The sequence below is a fragment of the Alligator mississippiensis genome, chromosome 5, assembly GCF_030867095.1.
Source record: "Alligator mississippiensis isolate rAllMis1 chromosome 5, rAllMis1, whole genome shotgun sequence".
Lineage (NCBI taxonomy): Eukaryota > Metazoa > Chordata > Crocodylia > Alligatoridae > Alligator > Alligator mississippiensis.
The window spans coordinates 125595685-125620461 of NC_081828.1; the positions used below are offsets into that span (position 1 = coordinate 125595685).

General features: G+C 40.0%; 1 protein-coding gene across 5 annotated transcripts in view; it reads left to right on the top strand.

Moving 5' to 3' along the window:
• VPS41 (VPS41 subunit of HOPS complex) overlaps window positions 1-24777 on the top strand; it is a 166581-nt gene that overhangs the window by 134898 nt on the left and 6906 nt on the right. For all 5 annotated transcript variants that reach the window (XM_006267880.3, XM_014602587.2, XM_059728674.1 and 2 more), the window contains 5 exons: window positions 4238-4292; window positions 5755-5895; window positions 9258-9394; window positions 21769-21868; window positions 23235-23279. In XM_006267880.3, coding sequence (XP_006267942.1) covers window positions 4238-4292; window positions 5755-5895; window positions 9258-9394; window positions 21769-21868; window positions 23235-23279 — 478 coding nt within the window. The remainder of the gene's footprint in view (window positions 1-4237; window positions 4293-5754; window positions 5896-9257; window positions 9395-21768; window positions 21869-23234; window positions 23280-24777) is intronic.

Genomic DNA, 24777 nt, shown 5'->3' on the forward strand with positions numbered 1-24777 from the left:
GAAACCCTAAAAACATTCATGGACATACAATAGCTAGAGGCATGTGTGCTGTGATGACAGAATTTCAAAGGTTTACTTCACTAAGCGTATTACTATAAGCTTGTCTTCTACCAATTTGTGCAAATAATCATTTGATAGAACAGATTTTATTGCGGCACCAAACGGACTCTCGTAGCTAACTGTGAATGGTCTACATTTTTTATAACTTTTTAAAGAATACATTTAAATAAAATTCTTCAGAGAAGGCTGTCAAGGCATATTCCGTTAATAAACCACATTTGGGGAAATTTGTATTAATTCACTCGTTTTAAATAAGATACAAATATCTGTGTCCATAAAAGCTTATGGCAGATGGATTCTTTTTAATACCCTGTTTCTCTGCCACATATTTATTTCACTAAGGGGAATTTAGCTTGATCAATGCTATGCTGCTTTGATCAGTGATAAGTAAATTTTTTTTTTTTTTTTTTTTTTACTTAAGAGGCTGTTGCTTTCTTCAGGACCAAGTGGTAGGATTAATCTGTAATGTTACCTGATACATCTGAGATAGAAAAAGCCTTAGGAACCCCCAGTATTCCACAAACATTCCCTAACAAAAACTCAAAACACTCTGAGGCCAGTGAATATTTTTATACTTGTGCTATAAAAGCCCTGGTAGCTTTTAAATGACTTGCACAAAGAAACATGGTTATTTCAGGTTTGCCGGTTAAACAACGCTAAACTCCTTATCATGTGTTTTAACCACTGGACCACATTTCCTTTGTGGCATTGTGGTAGCATCTACTTAATCCTTTCCTCTACTCTGCCCAAACAAAAAATAAGTATGGAACCTAGGTGGACTACTGGCTTGCTTGAGATGAAAGAAGTCTTTGTCATGTACTTAGCGGGGCAAAGATTTTACCATTTTCTCTAAATGGCTGTTGCAGCCACCCAGCTCTTAGCATGTATAGACATGAAGTTATCCAACCTGCACTGTTCTTGCTTTGCTTTCATACACATTCCCTCCTTCCTGTGGCAGCCCTCCCCCCTTCCTTTTGGTCAGTTAGGTCTTGTCTACCTTGAGATGCTCCCCAGTAGCATAATCATGCACACCGTACTGCTCTTGGTGAGCTGCTTCCTAAATTGAAAACAGTGTAGCTGCAGCAGGAGGGCAAATTGGCAGAGTTAACACACCTGATGTACCCTCAGGGAGTTATCTTGCTTCTGATTTAAGGAAGCAGTATTCCCAGAGTAGCACAGCATGCTTGAGAAGGCTGGTATGGAACATAGATTTTTGCTGTGTGGATATGGCCTGAGCAGCCTTGGGAAATGTTTCTGAGAATTGCAGCACTGTAAAGTTTGAAGTTGTTTAACCAAAAATTTCGACAATAACTTACCTCCAAAGTAGTTTTCTAGTTCCAGAAACAGCCAGGACACTCAAAGAATACATCTTCTCTATTAAAGAAAACTGTGTTAACTCTGATCCTCCACTTGACACATTGTTGCAGGAGCTAAATATCTATATGCAAAGCTATATACAAGATGGATGGCATTTCCTAACCCTTGAGGGTGATTTTTAAGTCAGCCACAGCCAGGTTTTCATTTCTATACATGCAAAACATTTTCACGTAAGTTTTGTGCACTGTTGCTTACGTGCGTAAATTGGTGATGCCCAACCAGGACGCTGTGGCATTCTGGCATGCTTACAGATCCTTTCAAAGGTGCTATGGGGTGCCATGTAATGTTATTACTGTTAAGTGGCCAAACATGATTCACGACATAAATCCAGAGATTTCAGATTGGAATTCATAGTTTCAAAATCATCCTGACTTGTTGTGGTCCGAGTTCTTTGCAACAGAAGAATTGCTGTAGTACATAAAATGAGTGAAAAGTAAGCGCTGGCATTTTCTGAAGGGTGCCTTATGTCTAACAAGAAATACCTCGCTTCTGACAAGGGATACCTCAACTCTAACAAGGTTGAGAACCATCAGCCTAAATGAAAAGGTTTGCGTTGAGAGAGAGTGTGCATTCATGGGGTGGGGGGGTGAGTGGATGGGCAGAAGAGGGTGTGTGTGTGTGTGTGTGTGTGTGTGTGTGTGTGTGTGTGTGTGTGTGTGTGTGTGTACATGTGTGCACATGCCTACTCAAGTGAGGTTTTCTTCCATGCACATCTTGTCACACGTTGCAGTTACAATAGTGTAGTCAAAGACAATGTGGAAATCGTGGGGGTACAAGTTTTGGAGGCTTTGCCCTCCAGTACTATTCCAGAGGTGGAAAGTAATGGAAACGGGAAGAGTGCTGCATGTGGCCAGTGCAATCCTGGTTTTTAAGTCAAAGCAAAAGAGAGAACTGCATTATAATGAAAATCCCTTCATCTCCAAAATTGTTTACATTTTCTACATATGTTTTGATCGGAAAGAAGATGGAGAAAAGGGAAATGACCAAGGCAGAAAATATACAGTCAGTACCTGTTTTCAGTAACAATTTCTAAGGGCAGTGATGGCCTACCACCAACATTTCACCAGGGAACATTTTCCCTAGAATGTATTCAGATGACACTTTCTATAACAGCAGTGAGCACCTAGCTGTAATATACAACCATGACACTGACACATTGCTACTAACAGGTGTCAGTAGGTTTCATTATTGAATTTGCCATCACTGATGCATCTGCAATTATGCTTGTCCCACCTTTAGCTCTTCAGATGTGAAAAGAACAACAATATGCAATTTCTGTTCCATTTAAGCAGCTTTGACTATCACACATAAATTGTACAAACATATTGATTCATAGCATATAGTGATATGCTGGCCAAACAGAAATTTCTTTAATAAAAACAACTTTTAGGCCAAGGCACTCTTATTCCAGTGCAATTTCAGATATGTTTTTATCAAAGAAACTGGGAGAGAAGTATTTATGTTCTCTGTTTTCCCTCTAGAGGGAGCATTGCAGGCAAGTTCTGGAAATACTGAATGCCTGTGTTTTGTTTTCTTGTTTCGGTTTTTGGGGTTTGTTTTGAGTATTTTTTTTTTCCCCCCTTGTGGTTCATTTCTCAGTGAAAAAGACTGTCAGCTGCACTGGTGAACCCTTATTCCACCCCCTCCTTCTCTCTCTCTCTCTCTAGATAGATAGATAGATAGATCTGTATCTATCTATATATAGATATATGTGTAGTATCTGTCTGTCTTTCTGTGTCTCAGCTCCTTCTTACTCTCAATACAGAGTTATTTGAGAAGGGGAAAGGGCACTCCATATCAGATAGAAGGGTGGGTTAATCTCTCTCTCTCTCAGAACTAAATTCCTAGCCGGCTTCTGTTTTATTGTAGCTCCCCACTGACATATGTGCTTACTGCACCCTTTTACGCAAGCAGAGACGTTGGCTATCCTGCTGTAAACTGAATAAACTTCTACTGGTTCATCCTCTACCCCTTTCTCTGAAAGGGTGAAAGAAAATCTTATTTTTATATGCTTGTCTCTTGTTATGGCTTACTTTTTTTAATTCATTCAATCAATTTCAAATATATTCTCTTTTGCCTCCTTTTACATATGTACTTGCAATTGTGTTCTCTTCTTTCTGCCTGCTGATTAGTGCCAGTAACTTTCTTTAGTCCTGGGTATAGAAGAGAAGAAGCTGCTACTTCTCTTAGTTGACCCTTAGGAAAACTTAGTGTTAGTAACTTATAGCCAGTACCTTACTTTTCATACGTCAGTGGCTGCCAAATGTGGTAGATGGAGAGTCTGCTGGTTCTATTACATGTATCCAGCTGCTGAACTGCACAGAAGTCCTTAAGTAGTAGTAATAGTAATACTTGTATGTCTTCATTAGTATTTACTTTTCCATGCAAGCCTTTGGACTTTGGAGGTCAAGGGAAGGGAAAGGACCCTGAGAGAATCTCTGTATTAAGGTGTGGTCTGTGTAAGGGGGTAGGATGATTTGGATGATGCCTGTCCCTGACGTGAGTTTGAGAAGATGTTCCTCGTTCTGAATCCTTGGCATAATACTGACTGAAATATGAACACCCACCCCCTGGAAACCCCCAGATTAATGAAAATGAATCATTGGGAAAGACATGTCAAAAAGATACTTCTTTTAATTAATTTCCATGGATCCGCCAGTGTGCATTGGAGAGCTATGCTGTTTTGCAGCTGGGTAATGAATCTTCAGAGAAAAGTGTCTTTTGGCCTTTAACTTTTTTTTTTAAATACATTTTGTCATGGTTCTCCATCTTCACTATTTTCCTCCCTCTACAATTTAAGGCTCTTGAGATCTGCCAGCAGAGGAACTTTGTAGAAGAGACAGTCTATCTTTTAAGTAAGTAACTTCTTTTACAATAACTTGCATTGCATTTTTAATCTTGTCACAAAGTTATGTTGGAGAACCATGTGATGCATTGGATATGGTCATTTTACATGTTTATTCTCCTAGAAACACAGTTGTTATGTAATCAATAGAACTGTCTAACATGATTTAATAAAATACTGGATTATTTATTGTGTTTCACATCATGAATGGAATACTGTACCTGCTTTAAAATAGAACAAGGTCTAGGAGAAGCAAGGCTCTGTCTGATTTTCTGCCCTCCCCAGCTCATTTCTTTGTTTTGCTTGCATTCTTGGAACCTTTAATTCCTGCACCTGTCCTGCAGGGAAAATCGGTGGTTTTATTTTTATAACATGTTTTTGTTGAATAAATCCAGTTTCCTCAGCAGTGAAGGGACCCTGCTTCAGGATGGAAGGAATGATAAGGCATTGGGTTTGTGCATGTGTGTACCTGGACTGTGGTACATAGAACAGAAAGCAATGTCACAGTTTACCTGAAATAATAGGGAAGATATGGTGCAATTGGCCATAGAGAGGAAACTCTGCATTCAGAAAAGATTCATAGTGGGTTTACTCAATACAATGGATGGTTCAGTCCATGGTAATCCAAGTATTTTATAGTCATTGTAATTCAGTTTTGCTTGGGTATCTGAATTTCTTCATTGCTGGCTTTAATTTTCAAGAATTGAGGTGGAAGGAGGGTAGGAGGGGATTGAGAGTAAATAACACTGATTTCCTGCAGAGCAATAACATGTTTGTGCAAGCCCTGTCGCATTTAAGAGAGGCCACAGGTGTTCAGGGGAATTAGAGTAGATAATTTCAACTGTGATAAAGTCTGTAATGAAGGGTGTTTAAAACAAGGCTTGACCATCATGCACAGACCATCATAACAAGAACAGTTAAGTTTTGATATTTTTTTTTCAAGTTGGGTGGCTAGAACACATTTAAATCAGTGGGAGCTATGGATGTTCAGCATCAGGCCCATTTCTACTGGATGAGTGAGTGTGTGTGTGTGTGTGTGTGTGTGTGTGTGTGTGTGTGTGTGTGCGTGTGCGTACATGCACACACACATATGCACACTCACTCTCTCTCTCTCTCTCTCTCTCTCTCTCTCTCTCTCTTAGTGCATGTGTGTGCGAGTAATAGTTTATATAAAGTGATAGTTCACAAAACAAAACAACTCCCTCTGCTCTCTTATAGCCCTGATTCAGCAAAGCTCTAAAGCATGCGCTCTGTATCCCTTTGATTGAACCAGGTTTTGAGCAAATGGTTAAAGCATAGCTTGAATATAAGAAGGAAGTGAGGCCTTTGCTGAAGTGCTTGCATGAATTAGGCTCTAAGACTTCACCCTATGTTCATTAATTAACCAGGAAAATTAGCAGCAATACAGATTCATATCAAGGGATGGTTTTCGGTATAGCTTAAAATTTAATTTCCTTATTTTTTCCCTCTAGGCAGAATGGGTAATAGCCGCAGTGCCCTGAAGATGATAATGGAGGAATTGCACGATGTAGATAAGGCTATTGAATTTGCCAAGGAGCAAGATGATGGAGAACTGTGGGAAGATCTCATTTTATATTCCATCGACAAACCACGTAAGCAAAAGAGGCTCCAGGTCATGCTGTGTGTGGTAAAGTGCTGCAGTAGAAGACTGTTAGGAGTTAAACTGTTATTGTGCATGGCAAAAAGGATATATTCACATTGTTTTGGGAACTGTGCCAGATTGCATAGTGCAGCAGGGTATATTGTAGTGTAATAATTTTTAATGCTGAGGAAAAAGAATCCTCCAGTACCACAGTGCCTGAAGGTAATAAAAGGCAAATGCCACACTATTTGGTGCCTGGCAGTATGTATATTGTTACCTACAGAACTTCATGAAATAATATATCTCTTTCAAGTTTATATCAAGTGAGACTATATTTTATCTCCTCAAAATTGACTTTCAGACTATGTTGTTAGGAAGTTATAGCTTTTGCATGCAGTATATATACAGGAGAGGTGGCATATAAATTCTCAACTGTCAAAGTAATGATCATCCTAGAGCTTTTGGCTTTTTTTTTATCAGATTAATTATGCTAGGTTCTTTTATATCTGTTTTTTGTCTCTTCTCCCCCTGTCTTCCCCTCTCCTCCCCAGCCTTCCAAATTGGGTGCAAACAGAAGGTCTATTAGCTTACTGTGTGTCAAATGCCTACCTGTGTCTGCCTGCCTTCCCCATTCTTCTGCTCCTGGTTTAGGGTATGCATCATGTATTAATGAGGAGATAGAGCATTTGTAAAATGCTTTATGCTATATGACTTCGCTCCTCTTCTGGGACACCAAAGATTATAGAACTGTTTCTCTTTTCTGCCAGAGCCCAGATGGGTGACAGAATTAGCATAGCAACATTTAGCCACAGTTCAGACCAGAATCTGAAGTCCTTACCTGTTCTTAGACCCCGTACACAGTACATTTATGCTGCGATTAACATTTTAATCACAGGATAAATGACAAGACTACTACATGTCCGTCCAATTTAAGGAGCCATAAAATGGGAAACTACCCATAAAATTGTTCCTCATATAATGCAGAAGAGTTTTGTAGCTGGTTTGTATGGCACCTTAAATTGAACATCAGTTGATTGTCAGTTCATATCTGAAACTGGCCTGAGTGCAGTCCTTGTCAAGCCGATAATCTGTTCCGAAGTGCTCTGGTGGCCCGGTTCCATGGCCTGAGCTGATAATCAGCTGGTTGTCTGCTCCAGACCTGTGGGCACCCACTTTCAGTTTGCCACTGCTGGGATTAAGATCTTGGGATCCCTTTGCACTGGCAGGTAGGGTACGATTGGGATCTGATCCCATGCATGTGTGGCATGGCAGGAAGCCCAGTTTTTTGGATTGGGGATCAGCTCCCATAGTGCATTTAAATTTAATATCTGTCTTAACCTGTTAGAGATGAATTTGGTATTCTCAAGTAGTGTGCTTGATCCATATTGCAAAGAAAATCATTGTTGATCATGACACTAGTTTGGCGCATATACTTTTGATCTCAGGAGCTTAGTCTTTAAAGATTATGGCTATCCGAAAACTGTGTACTTACTGGGCAGGGCAACCATTCATTGCATAGCTTCAGACATGCTACCCCCACATAACTAGAAGTAGTGTACCCATGTTTACGCAATACTAGGGGAGAGGGATAGAGTATTTTGGTACTGCCACTCAGCAGTGCTAATGAATGCATTGTCACAGATCTTGCTCCCCCGCTGTCAGTTGGATTGCAGAATTAGTGCACGTGAAGCAACGTGGTGTGTTTTGAGGTTTCTAGCGCTTGGTAGATTAAGTTTGTAGCTAGTGTTCTGCATTCTCAGATTTTATTTAAAAAAAAAAAAATCCGGAAATTTTTTCAGTGTTTATCTTCGAAACATAAAAACTGGGATGAAATCAAAATGAAAGGAAGAAAAAGAAAATCAGTTTAAATCAGGGACAAATTGGTGGTCAGGGAGGAAGGGAGTAAAACTAGGACTAGGGAAGGGGTGGGGGAAGGGGCAGGGGAAGGGGCATGGCACAGCCCGTTGGCCACTTCCAGGTCTGCAGCAGGGAGCAAAGCGAGGGGAGCTGTCAGTGGGTGCAGGGTGGGGGGGGGTACAGCTCTTGCTGCTACATGCCCCCCAGGAGGGCTGTGGGCTGGGGGGCCTGTGCTGGGCTCTTTCCAGGGGGCACGTGCCCCTGGATCAATGGCAGGAAGCACGTGGTGCTGTGCCCTGCCTTTCTTCCCTGGCTGCATTTGTGCTCCTCTCCCCTAGTGCAGCAGTTTGCTGCTGGGCTACCCTGGCATTTGGGGGAGGGGGAATGGGACATGGCTGAATGTGGAGTTGGGGGACCCAACCCTGGCACCGGCACCTCCCACCCCACCCGGGGTTAGAGCTGGGAGCCCCATGCCCCCAGGCAGCGTCTCCAGCCACCCTCTCCTGACCCCCACATAGCCACCACCACCCGATGGCCCTCATATCGCATGCGGCCACTGCTGCCACCCCCCTTCCCCCCAACATCTGGCCAGAAACCTGTGCCTCAGGTAACTGGCACTTTTAGCTTACCAGCACCACACATTTTTCTGTTCAAATCCTTGTTAACTGGCCATTCCCCACTCATGCTGGTTAACAGGGATTTGAACTGAAAAACAGGTGTAAATCAGTAAAAACTGAATGACTTAAAAAAATCAGGGAATTTATCAGTGAAAATTGGTAAAAACGGAGAATGTGGAACACTATTTGTAGTGTACCCGTGGCCTAAATTATCAGGAGCTGGATTGGAGGAAAAACCTCAAGCTCAGCTTCTAGAATTTTATCTGCCTTCTCAGCCTGCACAGTCAGTTAGGTGGTCTTGCTCTGTTACTTGGACCAGGACGGAGATACTGTCTCTCAAATTACTCTCCTCTCCTTATTCCATGTAGCCAGTTGGTTGGCCAAAAATTCAGAGCGGGGATGGAGGAAAAATGCACTGTGTGGGCTTAGTTACGCGGGCAAAATCTAACTGGAGTTCATTGAAGGACCTGAAAATTTCTTAGTATCTATTCTGTACTTGAAAAACAATTGTATTGAAATTTCAACTTCTTCTATGTGATGAGGTTCCCTGAAACCTTCACTTTCTAAATTAAACTTCTAACTTAAATTGTGTGCATGTAATATGTTGTTCTCTTTTGAGTTCTTGCACCATTAGATACTCTGGGATTTACTTTCCAGAGTCTCAAAGACAACCTTTAAGGAGTGGTTAGTCATGTATGTCATTGTCTTTCCTTCTTGAAGAGAGATGTGTACAAATAAAGGTAGTTTCCTACAAGAAATGCATGAAAAAGGCTTAACATAGGCATTATGGCAATTCTGTCAAAATCAGGTGAATGTTGTGGCTTTTGTCAAAACACGTTTGAATCGGGCATCTTATTGGAAGTTAATTTTGCTATTTTCTGCCTATCTCTTTCTGCAGCATTTATTACTGGCCTGTTAAACAACATTGGAACTCATGTTGACCCCATTCTTTTAATTCACCGTATTAAAGAAGGAATGGAGATTCCTAATTTGAGAGACTCGCTGGTGAAAATTCTTCAGGATTACAACTTACAGGTAGCTTCCTTATTTTCTGTCTGCCTCAGTGATATTCATCCTCAGAGCAATTGTAGAACATTTTTGTCTTTAAACGTTCTGATAAGATAGCAGGCTAATCAAGAAGCAACCACTTGCTTTTGTATTGAGATGTTTCTATTGCGACACTCCATGTTCAAAACCCAGTTTCACTATTTGTGAAACCTTAATCAAGATTTCAGAAATGACTGTCAGGTCGTCGTCTTAGTGAGTTTTTGTGGTTCCATGTAACTCTTGATTCTCTTCTACACCCTGGCTAGTAAGTAGAATAGGGGGGGACCCTAGGTTATTTTATGCAAAACTATCCCTACTTTATCATGTCTGTGAGATCTCCATCTGCCTACTGTTCTATTTGTTCTGTCCCAGATGAGTCCAAGAATTATGAGCTTAAAGGGGACTTCACTGGGTTACAGCACTTCGCTATTATATGGGAAAAAATGTTTGAGTTGGTTTGCTTGGCTGCCAGTTTCCTGAAATTTGCTACATAAAGAAATGTGCTACTTTGCTAGTGCTTTTGGGGGACAGAGATCCAGATACGTTCTGATACAGTTGATTTTATTTGCTATGCATAATGGCCTAAAAAAACCCAGAAGGTCCCTATCTACTACTGTGGGCACAGTAACATTGTTTAAAGTAAGCAAATAGTCAGTGAAAAAACTGCATTCCCAATGGGCATTTTGAAACCAAAACTCTCTGTCCCTTGTAAGTCACCGCTCCCACCTACCTCTGCCCTATTCAGTCCTAAGCTTCTGAAAGGCAGGCCCTAGAAAGCTTAATGATCAGGAGTCCTGATTATTTCAAGCCAAAGATAAATGCACTATGGGCACTCAGAAAAAAATTTCAGTTGCCTGTTGCATCAAAGGGGAACCAGTTTGAGCATGCATTGATTACCATTAGGCCAGTATGGCATGGGGAGAGCCAGCCTTTTGAATAGGTGGATCATTATCATTTTAAAACTCTTTTGTTTAATAACATAGACTTTAGATAATGGCCATGTACAACAAGCATTACATCTGTGCTGGGAGAGAGGCCTCTCTCCCAGCACAGAGAAACTATGTAGCCTTTCAAGTACTTCCTTGCAGAAAAAAAATGGCTGTTCTGCAACGAAGTTCTTCCTTCAACCAGGAAGTTCTTGCCCCCTCCTGTGTGGGGAAAAAAACGCCTAACCCCCCAACACTGGGCAGGGGCTCTTCTTCTGTTGTGGGAAACCTCTTGGAGCCTGGAAGGGTTCCAGACATGGGAGAATGTATGTCCATTCCTGGTCCCTGGGCTTTAAATGCCATCCTTACCACCCAGCTGGGTGGCAGAGTTAGGGATTGCAAAACCACAGGGCCTGGGAACCAGAGCCAGAGAAACTATCCCAGCTGGCTTTAAATGTCACATATGCTGCCCAGCTGAGCACTACTCACAATTTAAAAGTTGGGAAGCTAGAACCTGGTGTTTAGGACCTGGCATTGAGGAAGCTGTCTCTGGTCCTGCTTCCCTATGCCTCTGGCTGCATGAGAGGTGATTTAAAACCCAGAGGGCAATACCCAGCCTGCCCCCTTCCTGGCAGGGAAGAGGACAGGGTGTCAATTAATGGATTCCCCTAAAGGTGGGGATGGCCCAGGGAGCAGCCCTCTAGTGTCCCCTGGCTGGAGAGCTCACCTGTGTAACTCTAGCCAGAGGCCTGAAACACATGTATGCTCAGCTCTGGGCCACTTTTCTGCTGGTAAAAATGTCATAAAAATTGTACAGAAATTCTTACAAGTTGAAATGAACACCTATCCATGGCCTATGATTTTCAGTACTCTGAGAGAGAATTTTAAGCTGTGAATTGTTTGGCTCTTAGTTACACTTCCATTAAACATAAGCATCATATGTCTGTATATTAACATTTTGGTGTATTGAATAATTGTTTTTGATCTGTTGGGGTTTGCCCTGACTTTAGCTATAATTACCTTTTAAGGTAAATGCTACACTGGATTCAACATTTATGTATTAATCTCTTTGCTGTCTGTGCATGTCTTTGCCCTCTACACTGCTAGTTTTGTTGTTGTATCAATCATAGTGGAACACTTTGGCATGTCCAATACAGCCAGCAGCATGAGATGCAGTTTGTAACTGCAACTTAACATGCCATGATTGTGGTGTGGTCTAAATCAAAACTAATTTAAATGTTGCCTTTATTGGAATAGTTAGACGTGCTTAAAAAGCACAGTCAATGCCTGTTAATAGTAATGTGTCAGAACGCAGGTTCTACATTGCCTTTAATCAGCTGTGGCTGTTGTACTTTGATGACATTCCTTACGTAGGAAGGAAAGCATTCCCAGGGGCAATGTTGCTAGTAAGCAGATGTTGCTTTTACCAGAGGTTTCTGGAAACAGACATAGCCTGCATACCCTTTTCACTGTACCTCCTGATGGGTTTTAAATAGCTATGTTTAGGATTAGAGTAATCCATTATCTTCAAACTGGTGTCTGAAATTTGTTGTACAATTAAATGCTTTGGGTTTTATGTGAATTCATTTAAAACTAGATTCAGATAACTCCATTCTAATATTACAAAAGCCTTTGTCTGTCTGTCTGTAATGCTTTATTTGTTCTCTGATTGGTTGTCTGAAACAAGCAGTCAGAGTGCTCCAACAATGTTCCGGACAGGAGGCAGTGGCAGCAGTGCAGCAGAGCACCTCCATGATGGCAGAGCAGGGGAGCGAAGCCAGCGCTGCAGGCGGTGCAAGCACAGGGTGCTGGCTGAGGGGGATGGCAGGGTAAGGTCCCTCCCCCTGCTCCTGGGAGACAGCAGCGGCATGGGGTGGTGGGTGGCAGCACTCTGTCCCCACCCCCCCCATCATTCCTGATGGGCAGTTGGTTAGTATGATATAATATGATATAATATATATCATATATTATTGACATACACGTTCAGATGGACAAATATAAGAATTTACTCATTACTAATATATATATATATAAATTCCTCCTGCCCTTTTGGTATGATGCCCACTGAAGTTTAGGGTCAAGCCAAGTGTTGTATAAATGTTGCATTTGACTGATTTATTTCTTTTGGAAAGAGGAGTTTATATCCCAGCTCAGCCCTTTATCCTTCAGTAAGGTAGAAAAATTGAACGTTATCCAGCTTACTGTGTGGCAGCAGTGAGCACAGACTGGGAACCTAACATGCTCTTCAGTACCTGAAGTTATGGTCTTTTTTTATATATGGTATTTTAAGGGGGGTTTTTTGTTCGCTTTTTTACTGCTCTTGGTATCTGAACAACTTGGCAAGAAACCATATATACGAAGGCTATGCTTTGAATTAAAGATACAGTTGATTTTGTTCATTGTTGGCCTATGTAGTACAAATGTTGTAGTTGGAAAACCCTCTTCACTTACTGTAGTACTGATGCAACTGGGGATCGGTTAATTTGGATTAGTTTGTATAGATAGACTATAATTTATCTTTAGCTTTTTGGCACTCAGACTATTAGTTTTACATTACCATCATTAAAAATCAGTAAGGAAAAATGAGACACTGTCATTAGTCTTTCTGGAGCATGGACTTCATTTCTTCTGTGTCCTTTTCTATTTTTCTGTTTCCTGTCCCCAAGCATTTTTGTAAACTGCCAATTTCCCACTCTTCCCCATGATTCATTTTCTTTAACCTCATTTTGAATTTCTCTTTCTGTCAACCAGTCTAGTCCAGCCCCGCCCCCCAGTGCTTCAGACACACTATGTAAATATTAACTGGGGTAAAGCTGAACTGAACCAGTATATCAGTCCATGTCGGATTGGCACCAATACAAGGAAAACTAACATTATCAGCAATTGGCTTTTTTGGGGGCCAGTGTACCTGATTAATGTCACCAAGAAATGCCGTGTGCATGCATACAGCGGTAGCATACACACAGCCAGGAATACAGCTGGGCAGCATGGAGAGCAGCATCTGGCTAGTAAGTTTGTGGGGGGGGAGGAATAAGGGATGGGGGGCCGGTTGAGGCGCTCCCTGTTGGGGAACAAGTGGGGTAGGGCATAGGGTGGACCCACAGGTGGCTCGTCCAGGGCGGGTGGGGAGGGGAGGCGGCAGAAACACTAGGAGGGGAGGCTGTGAGGGGGCTATGGCAAATGTTGAGGTGGCTGTAGCCCGCCCCATAGCGCCCCACCCAGCACTGCCATTGCCCCCACCCCTGCTAGCCCCAAGTGCGGCCCCAGCCCAGCCCTTGCTGAGAAGAGGCCAGTGCAGCCCCTGGCCCCCAGCCCACCCTTGCCCCATGCACAAATCTAGGGATAATATGCCACTCCCCCCTGGGGGTGCGTGCAGCAGCTGAGAGCTTCCCCCTCCATCCCTACCACCTCTGTGCCCCCTGGACAAGCCACCCACCCACAAGTTTGCCCCGCATCCTGCCCCACCCCAGCTGGGCAGCACCTGCCTCTGCCCCTGCCCCACCACGTGCCTGCCTACTCCTTCCCTCACTGTGAGGACCTCAATCTGCACCCCTCCCGCCATGTCCTCTCCCTCCCACAGGTTTACAAGCCGGATGCTGCTCTCCAAGCTGCCAGGCTGCATATCAGCAATCAAATCGGTATCAGCCAAAATTGCTGGTTAATTATCACCCATCGGTATTGGCCAAAAAATCTTTATTGGTGCATCCCTAATAGTTGGAACACTTCAGAGAAGCAAACAGCCCCAAAAAGCCCAGATATAGGGACAACCCGAGATATTCTCTACCTTACTGGTGCCACCATCAGCATCATCTAGTTATATTTTTACCCATCTTTATGCCACCAGGAATCCTTGCAATTCTAGGTAATAAATTCATAGTTTAATGTGTATTTAGTTGTTAGTACTTCACTAGTTACACAAAACACTATGCACTTATATATGTCTGTGACAGTTGTTTCTGTGCTTAACTCGTCCTCACCTGCAAAAGTTTGTTCCTTGATCTCTAGCACTATATGTTCCTCTTCATTGCTTTTACAAACCTTGTACATTTTTTTTTTTTATATTCTGAACTTCAGACTTTATGCAACTGTGCATATATGTTACTGCTGCTTGACTAAGCAAAAACAAAAGTGGCAATAAAATAAACTACCCAATTCTGTTAAGAAAAACTGAAATAGAACATTTGTGAAATTTTCCCCTTTTTTTGTTTTCCAGTCCACCCAAATGCTGGAGCAAGAGATTATCTATCTCTGTTTTGGAAGAAGCTCAATAGATCTGAAAATGTGTGTGTTTAGAAAATTTGCTCCACCTTCCCATATAGCCCATATTCAAGGAAACCACTTAACTCTGAGCTTAAAGTTGAACATGCAGTTAAGTCTGATCTTGAAGAGGAATGGACTTAAGTGTTTCCTTAAGTGCCTCCTTGAATCAAGGCCAAAGAATTATGATACCACTTTTCCCTCGATATCATATTATGTTTCCTCAAACTTCAGTTGTATAAGAATGCATTAAAGCATTTCAGTTGTTAGGGATGCTGATTAGTATAGAATAGTGACAATGATCTGGGGTCTCACTGTGTTCAGTTACTAAGCCAGTGATTGAAACCCATCTCAAAACAATGCCAGTTCTTCAAGGTGAAGGACAAGCTAGAGTTACCCATATTTTATCAAAATTATTAAATGTAATAAAATGTCCTCTAAAGCCGCAACTTTAAAGTTCTTGTTTTTTATATCCACCTCCTTGAATCTTTCAATGAGATGAATATTAAATCTTAAATAACGTTGACTCCTGATGATTTCATTTTAATTTATATAGCTATAAAATTGTTCATTCTCTTAAAAATTGGTCTACTCATGCATCAAAAGTGACACATGCCTAGGAGCAGTGTTTATTTAAGAGAGGATAAATCACTATTCTGCTGTGGGCATTTTTAGCATAATTAAATCACAATCAAATCTCTGACAGGCACACCAAGTTACACTGAGCTTTTTATAACAAAGCAGTAATTTACTGCTTTAATTCCTGCTTTATTTTCAAATGTGTTGAAACCTTGAGTCCTTGCTTGAAGATGGAAAGCCAAAACCACACTTTAAACACTGTACATAAAATAATATTGACAGCATACCTTAAAAACTAATTACCGTACTTACTTGCATCATAAGAGTATTTCCTTGTCAACCAGCCGTTGGCATTTATTATTATATTGCTGCAACCTTTCAATTCCATTAAAATAGAAGCATAAAATGTTCTTCTGTAGAATGAAGGTTTCATTTGTATTAAATTTTATTTAATACAAATACAACCTTAGGCATATTATAAATTTCCAGATGGAAACTTTGGTAAGATGTGCAGCTACTATAAAGGTAAAATAACTTATTAATTAAAACAAGCTCTTTGAAAGCTAGGTCATTTTCATTTACAAGTACTGTTTGAATAACGTCAAACACTAAGAGTACAGAAATGTGCCTGACTAACCTTAAGCCTTCCCCTCCAACAGTGTATTTTGAGCCAAAATCCTCGGACTGGTCCATTTCCTCCCTAATATTAAAGGTAATGGGAGCTGGAAGAACTATAATCCTGAAAATAAAGCCTCTTATTTTGTTGTCTACCTGTAATTTTAGAGCTTAACTTTTTAAACACTTGCACCTATAGACTTTGGCCTATATTTCTGTGGCCAGTTACTTAGAATGTATAGTAAGTGTGGTCATACTTAATTAATGTTCACACATTTTGAATGCTTTGGATGATGAAGTAAGTAGAAAGCATTAGGTCTTACACTCAAATGTATACTGTTTTTAATGATACTGGTTTACTTAGAGCCCTGGCACATATTACACATAAAAGACATGATTAACCAGTTAATCACATCTTAAGTTGTGACTCGACCACACAATAAAGCAGTTAATAGCACAATAAAGCAAGGAACAAGCCCCAAAGTTATTACACAAATAGATGCCTAATACACATACCTTTACACAAACAGATACCTAATAACTTTGTGGCTGGTTCCTATCCCACCATTAGTTGAACATGTGGGCAAGCTGGGCTCCCAGCCCTGAAGGGCATCCTCATGGCTGGGAGCCCCGTCATCTGGCAGGGTTCCCAGCCACAGGAGCTTACTGCTTGCTGCTTGGCCCGGTTTAGCCAAGGGGGCTCCCAGCTGTGGGAGTTTGCTACTTGCTGGTGCAGGGGGAGCCTGGGAGCATGATCCCAGGTTCCTCCTGCACTGACAGTAACGCATGTTGGCGTCTGATTCTCAACCCTGTAACCACAGCTTCAGTCATGTACATGTGGCGTGGCAAGAAGTGCTATTGTGGGGATCAGGCATCAGATCCCAAAGTGTCTTTACTTGCATGTCTGCCAGGGGCCTTAGAAATACAAACTCCCTCATACCAGTTCAAGCTTTCCTGCTGGAAAAATAAGACTTCTACGGTTATACTTACTGTAGTTTAAAAAAAAATCTTTCCTTTAACCAAAGCTTTTTGCCAGTAAAGCTGTTATATAGATTAGGTCAAAGTCACCATTTCTAAAGTATTGTAAGTATCATTAAAGCCACTTCTGTTTTTTTTAAAAAGAAACACTTGCTGTTGATTATGATGAAAGTATATTTTATTTATTTCTAATAACATTCCCTGACATTTACCTCGCTAACTTTCAAAGTATTTAATTTTATATTTTTTTATATCCAGAAACTTTGCATTTTACTTTTAAGTTCCATGCATCAGCGAGTATATGAAATAAGGAAGATGGAATGATTCATACAAAGTGAATGTTACGTGACCCTATGCCTGTATTCATTTAAAAATGAAGACTGAGGTTTAAAATAGAAGCCCTGTGGTCAGTTTCCAGATGCTCAGTGTGAAAGAACGTATCCTCCTTCTGTCATAAGCAGTGTTTTGTTACAGTAGAGAAGACGAGTCAAAAAATCTCTTTATTTGTACATTTGTTTTACAGTTGTAAACATGTCCCTTTGTCCACACTGGTAAAATAGGTCTCTCTTTGGCTTTAGCAAATGACATAGCATTTTGTACTGCAAGAGTGCATGCAGTTTTGATTGACCTCCCCCCCAATTCTTTTTTTTTCTCCAGTCCCACAAGGAGAATACAAAAGACTCTACTGCTCTAAGATTCTTTCCTTACTTTTATAAAATATTTTATTTTTATTTTATTTTCAGATGTCATTTTACAAGCTATCCATTTTACTGGAAAGCTGATTTTTTATTTTTTTTTTTTCTTATGGCCTCTGCCAACTGAACTCTGACTGATCTAATCAAAATATTCAGCATCTTCTGCCACCCATGACAAACCACCCATTATTTTCTTTCTAAATATGATATAGAAATCTTCTGATATATGCTCTTTGTCCGACCACTAGGGGCTTTACCACAAGAGCAACAGCCAACAGTAGCACCTGTGGGAGCAGTGTCTAAATGAGATGTGTTTTTTTTGTTGCCCTTTTGTAGTAGATATTTTGGGAACCTTTTGTTTTTCAGTTTTATTTTTTAAAATTGCAAATTTGGCCTTTGATTTGGCAGAGTACTTGCACATGCTCAGTGATTTTGTGGGATTCGGACATATCCTTAATATTAACCACATACCTGAAATGCTTTTCTGACTAGGGATGGATTTAAAGCTATGATCACCTGTTTTGCTGACTCAGGACTTTACTGATTAAATCGAAGCATCTGTGGCTGGCAATTGAATTAACCAGTAGCACCTTCTCAAATGCAACATAACATAGTTGAAACAGAAGGTGAAATTGTTGTTCCATTTCAATATAAATTACTTTGTTTCTGAGGCTTTTATTAAATTGGGTAAAAGGTACTGTATCAGTTTTATCACTTTTCCGCCCCACTCTTTCCTTCTCCTATTTTTTCCACTTTCAATCGCATCTTTCTCTATGGAGGAAAAAAAGTTGGGTTGGATGATGCGTTTTCTGCAGAGGAATAATCTTCTGGCTCTTATTTCATCCCTAAAAAGAATGGGATTCTGCTACACTTATGGCTTCTTTGTAGATCTATTCCATTTTACTTTGGGCTAGTTCAGCCCAATCTTGGCTTATAAAACCTGTCTTTATCTTGGCCTTTTAGTGCCGAGTGGTCCATTCAGGCACGTTCTTTTTTTTTTTCCCTCTGCTCCCCACTGCTTTTTTTCTCTATGTATAGCTATTAAATTTAGCCAGGTCATCTTTGAACTCCCTGCACCCCTCTCAGAAGAAATCTGAGCTCTAATGTAGCTCCTCTTTGCAGTGGGATTTTTTTTCTTCTTCTTTTTCTTATAATGGTAGCTGCCTATTCTGTTCACTTATTAACAGAATAAAGTTTGACCTGATATGAAAACTCTTAACATACTTTATATTGTGGAGGCGAGATATTTGTTTATTTCTTATCTATTTTTCACTATTACTTTTCCTCCACCTTTTTTAATTTATTTTAAAGATTCCAGTTAGTCATGTAAGGGTTTCCTAAAGTCCAAAAGCATATCTACTCAAAAGCTTCTTGATTTGTAACACTGTTATACATTCTGCATTTTTTGATATAGAACTCTTTTTTTTTTGTTTGTTTGTTTGTTTCCTGCTGATAATTTAATAGTTCAACTTATTTTTGGTACGTAAGCAAATACAGTTTTCAGTAATCACAGTTAGCAGTGAGAACACACTACATATAGTGATGAAGATAGGGTAACTAATTTGCATATCTGAAATATAAGTAATCAATCTCTATGCTAGAGCTTAAATACGTAGAACATTTTAAATGAGGCGGTTCTATAAATGTGCAAATTCATGTCCATCAGCTATTCCTTTATAAAGCCTCAAGTCACTTTTTATAAGCTGATGTAGTTATTCTGTGGTTAAATGCCTTCTTCTGGAGTCCTTGGGTGAAATGAATGGAAAGGAAAAATCCACAGGTCAGAATCATCAAGATCTCTTTAGAATAAAAGAGAGAGAAATGTTGCTCTGTAAATTGCAATGCTTTGTGTAACTAGATTCAGCTCATTTTGAACCATCAGAAAGGTTTGTGTTGTATCTAATATTAAATAATACAACTGTCACTTGGGGGGGGTCCAGTTTCACAGGTTTTTTTCTTTATAGATATTTTGAGAGGGAGGCTTGTGTTCACTGTTCACTTAGCTGTGAAATCAAGCTGCTGTGATACACTTTCAGTTAGCTCTACAGCTGAAAATGGTCCAGTTCAATATGTTGTGCATCTCTGCAGTACAGTCAAAAGAGACAATTGGTCCCTTAACACATTTCATCTGTAAGATTGTTATACTTGAAATTGTGACCAAGACTTCTCTTTGGAAAGCACATGGAGGTTAATTATTCTAAACCTTCCATGCAGAATAGAGAAAAGGGAACTTGGGAGTTACTTAGGTTTGTCATATTTGCATAAACATGCTTCACATTGTAGAAAATGAAATGCCCTTTTTCTTGCAGTAATATGTAATTCTGTATAATTCAAGACCCATTGATTCCAGGCCTGGAATTACTATTATTGCCAGACAGTAATGTCCATCTAATGAAATGCATTAGAGAATAAGTGGGACTTCTACTAAGAAATAATGGTAAATCTTTTATTATTTTCTGGAAATTCAGCACTACTGTTTAAATAACATGTTGGTGGAAAACAAATTTGAACTAAAATAAGAGCTAAAGGATTCTTGTTAGTGTTGGGAATGCATATTGCTTGTAGTACATTAATAAATGTCTTTTTGAGGGGGACCTAGAAGAAAACGTAGGGACTTGTATCTTCTTTTTCTCTTTACTTTTTTACCTAGCGTTTGATAAAAGTACAGGTTGGGTAGAGTGAGGGGAAGCGTTCATGAAAGGAGAGAGACTGCCTCTGGATGTACTCTGAAGGATGTAAGAGACTAGAAATGGTGAGGCACTATAGGAAAATTTCTCTGTCCCATTTTTTTGTGGAGGTAGAGCCATGGGAGAGAGCTAATTGTGAGAAAGCTACTGCTTGTATGGTAATTTGTACAGAAAGGATCTTATGAGAAAAGAACATCTTGGAATCAGGTTTGGTGATGAAGTGCTTTGTGGGAAACTTTCTATTAGTATAATCTGTGTGAATAATCACTCAAAAGAAAGAATCAGGAATACAGTATGTATGGCCATATAGTAACTGGTTCTTTGAAACTATCTTATCCACAACCTGTCACCTTATACTAATACAAAGCCCTAGTCTCATGGGATTCTGTACTGTTGAGGGTACTGAAAGATGACTGAGGCCCCTCTACTACTTACATCCTTGTGAAGGAGTGAGTATTGGGATATTCTAGAGCACAGGTGTGACCCATGAGCACTACTAGCCAAACAGTGCTGTCCTCAGACATGGGACATGCACACCAAAAATGGTGCTCAGGTAGATAACACATCTGAAGAATCAGTTCTCTCTGCTACATTCATTCACTTATTGATTGTTTGCATAACCTACTTTGCAGATTATATTAGATGCCTAAGCAGAGTTCTTTTGTCCAAGGTTGACTATCAGCATGTTGTCCAGAGGTAGAATTGTTTACTGGAAAAGAAAATCAATAGTCATCCCAAGTGCAAAGACAAATATGTAATTTCCTCTCATTTCATATTTTATTAGTTTCAGAGAAGCTAGATGCTCAAGCATTAGTAGAGCTGATCAGTTTTTGAACATAAGGTATAGGGATGGGTTGGTTAGAAAATAGCATTTCAAACTTGAGAAATAAATTGGCTCACTTTTCATGAAATTTCTGTAACCTCTTTATCAACATTTTATTGAAAATATTCTCAAAATAAGTTATCAAGATTTTCAATTTACCATAATACCCAAGAGGTTTGCTAGTGACCGGATCATTGTAATGAAAGACCTTTTTGTGTTACAAGACACTGGATCTGACCTTCTAAAATCAGAAACTTGGCTGTTTTTTGTTTGGAACTAGTTTTTGAATATTTTATCCCTTTTTCTCTACTCTGTCTGATAGTGAAGTGTTTCTTGTGCTGGCGATTTTAAAATTAAATACTCTCATTACCTGCTGGTCATGAATGACTTACAAGTGTGTTTCCAAAACAACCTTTTGTGGATCATTATACATAAGCAAAGTCATTGTTCGTATTGATTTAGGAGTGTTTTTAACATTTGGTACAAGGCTGCCTAAATTTTGGCTTCTTCATGAATCATAACTTTCCATTTCATTTGGTTATGGTTACAAAAGTTTGCTTCCTTGGATATTACTGGAGAATATCACCTACTCCTATTTAAGTTCAGCAGTTTTGGAAGCCTTGCAAATGAAGATGCTGAGAGTGCTTCAGATGTTGATATGATATTTGCAATAAGCAAGGCATTTGCTACATTAGTTTTAAGAATGTCCTCATGATGTTTGTCCAGACATAATGGAGCTTTTCTCTGTCTCAGTATATAAAGGTTTACATAACTCTTATAGTTGTTTTCTTTTGTGTGTTAGATTTTGCTGCGTGAGGGGTGCAAGAAGATACTTGTGGCTGATTCTCTTTCTCTGTTGAAGAAAATGCATCGTACTCAAATGAAAGGAGTCCTTGTGGATGGTGAGTTCAAATGAAATATGGTAGCCTTCAAAAATTTAAAGCTATGTGCTTTATATGCTGATCAGAGGTAGCCAACAAAGGGTTCCAGTGGAAGTTTACCAAAGACCCAGATATTGCATGCAACTTGTAAAACATGGAGTAGAATGCAGCCAAGCCTCTTTTTTTAATGGGGAAATAATGCCTCTGGTTAGCACAGATCCTAGCCTCTACTGTTTTATCTTGACTTGAGTAGTTTCTGCTCAGATTATGATATAAAACATTGCATCTTGGGTTCTGTAACCTTCAAGGGGTGCAAACAGCTGTACATGCCTACACAAGCATTCAGTTAATCAAAACATTAACTAAACAAGGAATTGTAATACAATGTTTAGAGAGAGAGAAACATATTTTAAAATGCCAATGAAGGGAATGAGGGGGAAAGTAATTCTAAGCTTAGAAAGTTAGAAAAAATATAGATTGAAGAGCAGAGTTCCTGATATAGGCAGTCTTTGGACTTACGACACAATTGGTTCCTGAAAACTGTGTCTTAAGTCGAAACGTTATAACTCAGAACCAGTTTTCTCATAAGAAACAATGTTATAAATGGGGTTGGTTCCTGAACTGAGGCCCAATACCCTATTTTTACCAAAAATACCCCAGAATTTTGTACTTGATCAATTATAGATGAGTAATATAGCTACATTAATGTATTTATATTGTAAATAGCAATCATATTAATTTGGAAGGACTTCTTTGAGGTGACTTTGTTGGACTTTTTGAAGGGTTCTTGGCTGCAGGTTTTTCTGGAGCCTTGTCCGCTTTCTTAAACAAAGCGTCCAAGGAAGTTTGGACAGATGTTCTTCAGGGGGATGGGTGATGCAGCAAACTTGTTCGCTGGCGTGGTGTCACATTGGATCAAGTGTTGCAAAGTCAAAACTGACGTCAGGAACTTGAAACGGTGTCAATTTATAAATATTGTAAGTGCAAAACATTGTAACTCGAAACATAAGTCAAGGACTGCCTGTACATGCATGTGTACATGATTAATGATGCATATGTACAGTTTCAGAACATTTCATGTGAAACAGTAACCATTCTTTTGCTCTTTCACAGCTCTTCTTGGGTCTTCTGATCTGTCAGTTTAGGTTCTTAAATTGTCCATTCACTACAGAATCTGAGTACCTTAAAACATGTCTTCTTAATAACTCTGCTGCTTCTGTTCCATACTTACATCAATAATAGATTACATAGAGTATTTCAAACAATTCCTCAGAGTAGCATGGAGCATTAGGTCCTGGAGGTACTTTTCTACAGTTATTTCTGTGGCAGAGGTAATAAACATAACCTTTGTTGTCTTTCAACTTTTTTAATATGTTTTTTCTTTCAGAGGAGAACATCTGTGAATCATGCCTCTCACCTATACTTCCTTCAGGTAGGACATTTGCTGAGGAAAAAGAAATCAAAAGCTTACTGTTTTTGGAGTAAACCTCTTGGCTAAGTCTTTGGCTATCCTTCAATATGAGGATATCATCTGCTGGGGCGGGGGAAATGATTGGTGAGTTTTAAGATGGCTGAAGAGTCCAATCTGTGCTGTGCAAGTTTTTTTTTCCATAGATGTGACAGGTAGTGCCATGGGAGGTGCACAGCTATTGGCAGGGATGTTGTGCACTTTCTTGCCGCCTCTTCCATTTCTCAGCTTCCTGAGCAAGACGGTTTTCTTTGAAGTGTGCTATAGTTTGATAGATGATACAGCGCAACTGAGACCTGTTACCAGCTAGCACTTCCCAGTTTGTAAGGTTAATGCCAACCTTATTAAGATAGACAAGGTTCTTTGGGCAAATCTGATATCTTTTGACCAACTGAAATAATTGGAAAAAAAATTTTTAGCATACTTTTGGGTTTAAAAACCCTTCATCAGGCTGATGAAGCATCTGCAGTTGGTGTGTGCTCTTACTGGAAGGAATGAATAATAAAGAAACCAGAGGCTGGTATTCATGCAAGAAAGCCAGTCAGTGAAGATGTAAATGGAGAAGTCAGTGGGTGAGACAGGCTTGGCGGGGGCGGGGGGCAGGGGAGGAATAGGGAATGAATGTAGCTGGTAAGTAGTGGAGAGGTACCTGGGGACTAAGATGTGAGGCTGGTTATAATGTGTCATAAATCCAATGTGTATATTTAGTCCATGATTTTTTGTATCCAGGAGATTGATGAAGTGAAGTTCATAGGTTCATCTGTGAAAAGTGTTTTGTAAATTCTCTTTAAGGATTAGAACTGAGAGATTGTAGAGAAGGTGATTTTCTTCTGAGAAATGTGCCCCCACTGGTAATTGGGTATTCCTATCTTTAATAGATTTCATTCTGGCACACAGCTGTTGTTTGGTCTCTCCTACCTATTTTCCATCAGGACATTTGGTGCATTGGATGAGATGTATTACATTTCTGAAGTTGCAGCTGTAAGATCCAGGAATGCCAATGGTTCTGTTGTGGAGTATAGTAATTGAAATAGTACTCCACAACAGCCTGGCAAAGGGTTTTCAAACCCGAAAGCTTGCTAAGAGAAATTTTTCCAACTATTTGAGTTGGTATAATAAATATCAGATTTACCTTGTAGAACCTTGTCTGCCTATGTCCTTTGAACAACACAGCTTCAAACTACACCCTTCTTAAGGTATGCTTTCAGGGTGTCCTTGTAGCGCTTCTCCTGTCCTCCACGGTCCTTTTACCGTGATTGAGTTGAAAGAAGAGGATTTGCTTTGGGAGACAAGTGTCAGCCATCCACGCACAGTGGCCAGCCCAGTGGAGTTGGTGTTTCATGATCTTTGACTCAGTGCTGGTTATGTTAACTGCAGGGAGAATGCTGGCATTGGTGCAGTGGTCGTCCCATATACACCACACTGTAGACCGGGATCCTAGTTTCTATCTGCAAATCCTGGT